Source organism: Anopheles marshallii, chromosome 2 (genome assembly GCF_943734725.1).
Source record: "Anopheles marshallii chromosome 2, idAnoMarsDA_429_01, whole genome shotgun sequence".
In the NCBI taxonomy this organism is placed as follows: Eukaryota; Metazoa; Arthropoda; class Insecta; order Diptera; family Culicidae; genus Anopheles; species Anopheles marshallii.
Genome location: NC_071326.1, coordinates 81,335,221 through 81,342,497, shown reverse-complemented (window position 1 = coordinate 81,342,497; position 7,277 = coordinate 81,335,221). Strand labels below are relative to the sequence as shown.

The following is a 7,277-nucleotide window of genomic DNA, read 5'->3' as shown; positions in this document are numbered from 1 at the left end:
TCTGTGTGGAGCTATTCCGTCCGCATCACCGATCCTTGGGAAGTGCGATCGTTGCCGTAGATTAGAAATAAAAGCGTCACCATCCGTCAAGATGACTATCGCATTAAAAAGGACTTTCTCTCTTCTGTTTTCAGATTTGCCACAACCACCGGAAGTGAACCGAACGCTCGAAGGAAGCTGTCCGTTCGCGTGGCTTTGTTCACGCGTTATTTATATTTGCCCATCAACACACACACACGCAAGACGTGGACGGTTGCTCTCCATCATGGTGCTGGTACTGAACGGTGTGATACAGGATGAGCGCCCCATCAATACCCATGCACTGTTCCTGGAGCATCCCGTATACCGTGAAACGGCCACACAGCTTCTCTCCATACCAACAAAAACGGTAAGTTACGCTTCTTTAGTTCCGGGTGATTTATTCAAGAGTATCGATTCTAGAGAATTATTTTTGGAAGAAAGATGGATGTTAAGCATATGAAAGACATAAGACTTCAACTGTTGTAGACAGAAAATTAAAACAATTACCAAACTTCACGAAAGACTCTGGACAACATCATCCGACCAACGGTTGATCAAAGTAGAGGATGTAAAACTCCAATGATATCACTGATGGAAGTCAATCTTTTAAAGATCCAGACATAGAAAATATCTCTCGGCACGACGTCCTCCACTTCCTCAATATTTCAAGAGGTATCTGCAATTGAAAAAGTCTTCAGAAAAAGAACAAAAATGGAAATAGATTACAGAGTATTAATTGAATAAAGGCAATAACATCAATAGCCTAAGTTACTCAAGTCCTCCAGATATTCAGGAACAAGATATACGATATGTACCAAACATGATCTCGCCACTAGAGCTATTTTCAGGCAATTTAGACAGGTGTTAAGATAGGAATGTTAGAGTTTTTAAAGAGATTATTAACGTGTTCGGAACTCGTAAACCGAATTAATCTGTCAAAGTCAACACTAATCGAAGAGATTAAAGTAGAATACTTTCAAACGAAGGGAGAATAACATTTCCATAGGAAGATGAACTCAATATTCTTAAAAATAATAAAACTATATGCTAAAGATACTTATTGAAGATTCTTTCTATTGTCCCATTACAGGTAGGTGCTCCAGGATTGCTGTACGTTTGTCAGCGCGAGATGGCTGCAGTGGCACCACACGATCGAAACGTCAACATTATTGGATCCGATGATGCAACGACATGCATAATCGTAGTCGTACGACACTCAGGTATTTAGCTTTTAATGGAAAACCCATAAATAGTAGTTCCTTTGCTTTGTCATGTCTAACTTCTCTTCCCTTTTGCAGGATCTGGAGCGATCGCGCTGGCACATCTGGACGGTAACGGTACGGACGAGGCCGTGTCGGCAATGGTGGCCCGCGTACAGGAACTTGCATTCGGCTATCCCGAGGGACGCATCGAGCTACAGCTTATTGGCGGCTTCAGCGACCCACAAGGCTACGCGGAAGATCTCTTCAGCAACATTATGCGTAAGTGTGTGTGTGTGCGGCTTCTTTCTGCCCATCTGCTAGCCATAAAGTGTTTTACAGTTTTACAACCACGGTTCCGCGGTCGATTGTCCGCCAAACCATTAACCTAGCGAAAACCTAGCCGGTCAAACGCATGACAGACAAATGCCGGCCCGAGTCGCACATTTATCGAGAAAAGGTGTGGAATTTGTCTTCCGAACCTTATTCGCGGAGGTGTGCAATCTTTCACCTGGACAAAACAAAATACGCTTGCCAAGGTGCTGCATACCTGGAGTTTTGCTTGCGAGTCGGTCAGAGGTTGCGAATGGTTTGGCGTTTAGTGTCTATAAAAATCGGAAATGGGCAAATGAGACTGGTACGCCGAGAACATACAAGGCGCAAAAGAGCACAATGATTCACTTGCTGGGGCACATCACAGTGCGAGGTTCGCTATAATTATGGAATTGAAATCTATTTAAAACGATCAAACGGCCGACGAGCAAAAGGTGAACCGTCATCGTTGGGTTTCTCTGCGCTTTCCTTTCGTTTTATGTTCGGCGGGACAACATAAAGCTCGATAGTCCATAAATGTGATGTGGTAAGCAGTACTGGTAAATGGGTGGATTACATTTCTTTCCAAAGCCGTGGATACATCACGAGGAAGGCTCGTCTATAAATCATCATAATATTGATATTCGCAATAGCCGATTCGATTCGGAGTTTCAGTTGTGGCGGTTGGATTCGTGGGTTGCATGGGCATTTTTTTTTTGTCTCTAAATTTGAAAGCATAAATCGCAGTATGAGTGCACATGAGATATTGTTTCAATCACACTTTACGTTATTATTTTCAATTATCGATACGATTTACGTTGCCATTTAGGAAGAGGACTTAGAACATGACTGTATGTACAATGCACATGTAATGATTCCAAACAAAGACTCTCCTACACCTACTGACGGAGGAAAGTCACTCACCAATAAAGCTTAGTCAAAATTTAATGACGGTATATGGATGCCACATCGGTAGACGATCGCACTGAAGTATGGTTTAAGCACAAAATCCTAAACCGTTTCGAATATTCTCCCGAAACCCCCTCCGGGGCTTGCATATATCGTCACATCGACCGATAAATCCCTATGGGAAGCGAACAGCTTTCTAAAATTGATGATAGAAAAAGATTAGGTAACACCATTAGTATTTCTATTTTCCCCCACCTGTTCTCTGGGTGATGCTGTCCCGGGTGTGGTGCACTGCATCCTTGCCTTATAAACATATAAGCAGCACCAGTGATGGGCGACTGTGTGTGAATACTGGCCAAACGTACCATCCCATATTAGATGCCGAGAGCACTGACCATTTTTCCTTACCACCATTAAAGGGCTAGACAAATCGTGCAATGTCCCCACATACTCGTTCCGGTTTCCAATTCTCCCCGAGGTGGCGTTTGATAAACAACCTTATCGAATTGCTCGTACGAGATATTGGAGGATTTGCTTGAATAATTGGGCGCTTTTTTCCCTGAAAATAAAGCTACCTCAAAATAATGGAAAACCGAGCATAGTGACCTTATGTTGTGGAAAATTGGATGCCTTCTGCTAAAGTAATCCCTCATTCATTTTAATCACAATGTTTCATAATACTGTTCTGTATTTGATTAAATTATTTTTTTTCCTTTTTCAATAGAATCATTAAAGGTAAAATGTAATTTAAATACAGTAATATAAATACAGTACAGTTGACTGGATTCATTGAAATATTTTGTAAGATAGTAGTATTTTAGATGAAATATAGACAGTTTTGATATCTTTATGTATCTTTTCTGCTCGTATTATGTAATATTTTGATGAAGAAACCGTTTTTTTTTTGGTGGTTTGAACAAGAACAGAAATTTACGTCTTTAAACATAAAAAATTGTTTTACGGATCAAAGTCTTTTTCCTTCATGGGCTATTAAAATATCAAACATACTCAATTAAAAGTAAGAATTAATTTTTATAGGTTTAGGAACAAGTGTAACTTATATAAATTTGTCAAGAGAGGAAGAGATTACAATGGCAATGGAAGACTTATGCAAAGTTTACTATAAATTGTTATATACCAAGGCACACATGGTTCGTATTTTACACACTTCCATCGTCTTTTTTTATTATGGCATAATTATAATTTAATTATAAATTCTTATTTTTAATATGATTTTTCAATTTAATTTGCTTGCAATATTATCTATCCGGAGGTGTCCACTGTCGGACAAATGCCGTACGTAATGCATTCGCTAATCACCCAAGTTTACATGCGACTTAATACGCTATTAAGTCCACCGACACGATATTTATTGCACGAATCAAGCAACCCCCCCTCGAGGGCTGTATGATTCTCGATACTCATTCATCATTCATCTCGACGGATCTTTACACACGATCGTAACGTCCGCCCGGGTGGTGGTGTAAGAAATTTAATTATAGTGATTGTAACATCTCGTAAATTATAATTGACCGCCGGAATATGGGACCGCTCGAGCCGATGGGTGGGATATATCACCCACGGCGAGGATGCCACCGCACAAGATGCCTTCCACGGCCATTTATGCATGCCGGTCAGCATGCATGTATGCTGGTGATGGGATTCTAGGACACCAACAAAAAAAAAAAAGAAACCAGTACCGGGAGGCTAATTGTGACAACGACATCACAAAACCATAAGGGTACGCGTACAGTCATCGTGCCGGTGGAGAGCGAAGAGGAGATTATGGTTCTTAAGAAGTGTTAATCACCCACGAACTGGTTGGGTGCGTTGTTCTGCGCGACTCCACGATCCCACTCCAAACTGCCATTACGTTCATTACACGGCACTTTGCCTTTTTCCTCGCATTAGTCACGAGTCTCCTGAGGCTTTAATTGAATGAAGAATAATGTGTTTAATTGACATCAGGCCGAGTGTAAGAGAGATCGAATTGGAAGAATGAATGTAACGTACTTTAGGTTCGTTCAAGTACTTGAAGCGTATGAGAAAAAACAATAAGTTTCGTTTTTGTTTTCTTGCGCCTTTTCCTTCCAATCCAATATGAATGAACAGTCCGCCGGCCACGCATCACCCTTTTTCGAAGATAGCACTTACGCTCCTCATTCTAATGGCCACTTAATTCAATCAAATGCAAACCACTACCACTACCAGCGGGGGGGCCTTTTAGCTGCTAACGGTGGCCAGTTCGGTCAGCACAGTTGACGGCAAAAGGTCAATTAGAAAATAATTAAATCAAAAAATTGACACCAATCAAGCACCGTTCGCTGAAGAGCGCGTCTTCCAGTTGATGTTTGGGAGGGGGAGATGAACTGATCTTTCCGTTGAGAAGATGCTATAAAAAAATGGTTTTTTGTGCTGTGGAACGTGAAACTTGAGCGACAAAAGTGAAAATAACAAGAGTTCTTACTTGCATTACACTTAGGGAATGTCTATTTACAATGGTTTAAGGTTCTGAAATAGATGCACTGTTAGTAAAGACAGTAATTTTTAACATAACAAAACTATCAAGCTTCTTGAAGTCTCTTGTGACACTACATTCCTTCGAATTCTTGACTTGGCATTACTGATTTTGCTTGAAAATCCTTTACAAAAACTAAATATTTGCTATACTTTGAATACTTATCAATTATTGACCGCACATATCTGTCAAGAACTCAAACATTCAGTACGACTACCAAGGTACGAACTAGTGATGGGAACTCCGGAGTGAATATATGAAACCATTCCGACTCCGAAGCCGAAAAACCGGATTAAACTGCAGAAAAAATCCGAACTCAAATCCGAATCTCCAGATTATTCTGAAGTTTACTTCGGTTCGCCCGTAGTTTCGGCCTACGAATTCAACTCCGAAGAAATTCTACAGGCAGCCAATACACTCCGGTGATTCCGTGTTATTTAATTACCACCAAATTCTACGAATTTTTCCAATTTGTTCCGGGTTGAACTACTCCAAAGTACTCCCACTCGAACCAACTCCGAATATCTGCGAAGTAACGCTCAATACTGATCCAAGTATGCCGATTTGCATAAGGATCATCAATTTGTGATAGACAGTCGATTTCTCCAGGATGCTTCTTTTGATGTGATGTTAGCAAGAGTTGTACTGTCCTCGTATTATTCAATATAGAAATATTCCATGATAAGTTCATCAAGGAATATTATCAAAAAATTAAATCCTCATCCTCAAGAAAGCATGTTCCTAATGTCATGTTTAAAGAAATGAACTCTATTTGGAGTATTCTACTTGTCCGGTGCTACGCTACAATCGCCTCGCGGTCTTGGCCTGCTGCAGGAGTCCTCTGAACCACTCACGGTCGAGCTCCGTCTTCAGACAATCCATAATGCCGGCCTTTCTGCCGGGACTCCACCTTCATTTGGGCCAACCACACCTCCTCTGTCCATGTAGACTAGCTAAAAGGACTTGACGGGCTGGGTCGTCTAGTGTCATTCTCATGACGTGATCAACCCATCGGAGCCTGGTCTAGTCTAATCCGCTAATTAAGTTTCTCCGTAGAGCTCATAGAGCTCGTCCTTGTAGTGTCTCCAACATTGTCCTTCCAGACATACCATTGTCCTTCCATTTTATTCTTCTAAAATCTAAAACCACATATCTATAAGTTGTCTTAGTCTTAATCTTTCCAATGTCAACTAATTTCTTATCTTACGCCTTTCAGAATCATTCCACAAGCATCCACTGGAGATTGACCTGACACAGTCGTGCGTCGGCGAGCTGAACACAATCGTGCGCGATGACGTGAACTGGCCGATCATATACGGTGTCGGCGTGAACATTAAGACGGGCGAAATCTTTCCCGCCACCTTCCCGGACAAGGGTCCGGATCTGCCGCTACGAATGGCGCGCCATTTTACTGGTAGCCATCAGGTATGGTATAGACCGCCGGTTTGCTTACAACAGCTCAGTACCATAATGGTGCCTATTATTGCAGGTGCTGGACATATACGATGCGGCAGTAGGCATGTTACGGATCGGACCATTCAATTACGATCCGCTGCGAGGCGTTGATCTTTGGTTGGCGCAAAGTGATGAGTTTATACTAAAGCATCTCTCCACCAGTCCGGATGTAGAACCGCCCCACTTTGCCATGCAAGTGAGTAGTAGCAGCTTCGGCAGTAGAATTGAAAAACAGATGAATAGTACAATATGTTTTTTTTTCCTTTCGACTCAGGTTCGTGCCACACTTAGATACATACAGGACAATCAATTTCCGGCAGTTACCGTGTTTCGCAACAACAATCCACACTACTTCCGGCGGGACGAAACGACAGGCTGTTGGGCACCGGTTCGATATTGAGCTAGGCGTTGCAAATGTTTTGACTTGAACATTAAATCATAAAACAAAAAATGCATGACTAGGATCGTAATCCTCTGCCCCTTGTCGATCTATTTCCCTTTCCTACAAACCCATTGATAGGTTCCCAAAACGTAAGGTGATGTAAAAAAAGGGGAAACCCCTCCCTATCTCTCCATCTCTCTCTCTCTTTTTCGCTTCCCATATTTATCGAAAAAAAAAGAAACTATCGTGCCAATATATGAAGTGGTGGCTATCCTCGTTAGTTGTCAATATTATTCCAACAATTTGTTACGTTACGTTTACTCTACTTACTTCTGGACATGGATACATAATTTTAGTGCCTTTTTATTTGTTCCGTTGCACACATTGATTCCCGTTTCGCGCATTGTTAGGAAATAATTTAAAGGACAAGGAACAAGGTATGCAGAAAAGGGAGGAAGGGTGTGCTTCATATGTACAATTG

At 41.5% G+C, this 7,277-nt stretch overlaps 1 protein-coding gene across 1 annotated transcript; it reads left to right on the top strand.

Annotated features, from left to right (window-relative positions):
* The first annotated feature begins 265 nt into the window (after positions 1–265).
* On the top strand, positions 266–6,814 carry LOC128719619 (protein N-terminal asparagine amidohydrolase). The gene is made up of 6 exons (XM_053813246.1): positions 266–388; positions 1,112–1,241; positions 1,320–1,502; positions 6,176–6,384; positions 6,449–6,610; positions 6,689–6,814. The coding sequence occupies exons 1-6, from the start codon at positions 266–268 to the stop codon at positions 6,812–6,814; spliced, it is 933 nt and encodes a 310-aa protein (XP_053669221.1).
* The last annotated feature ends 463 nt before the right edge of the window (positions 6,815–7,277 follow it).

What these genes read in the sequence shown, in the direction of transcription:
- LOC128719619 (XM_053813246.1), top strand. Translation starts at nt 266, where the DNA reads ATGGTGCTGGTACTGAACGGTGTGATACAGGATGAGCGCCCCATCAAT. An exon ending in TCTCCATACCAACAAAAACG is followed by an intron (nt 389 to 1,111) that starts GTAAGTTACGCT and finishes GTCCCATTACAG; the next exon opens with GTAGGTGCTCCAGGATTGCT. An exon ending in TCTCTTCAGCAACATTATGC is followed by an intron (nt 1,503 to 6,175) that starts GTAAGTGTGTGT and finishes TACGCCTTTCAG; the next exon opens with AATCATTCCACAAGCATCCA.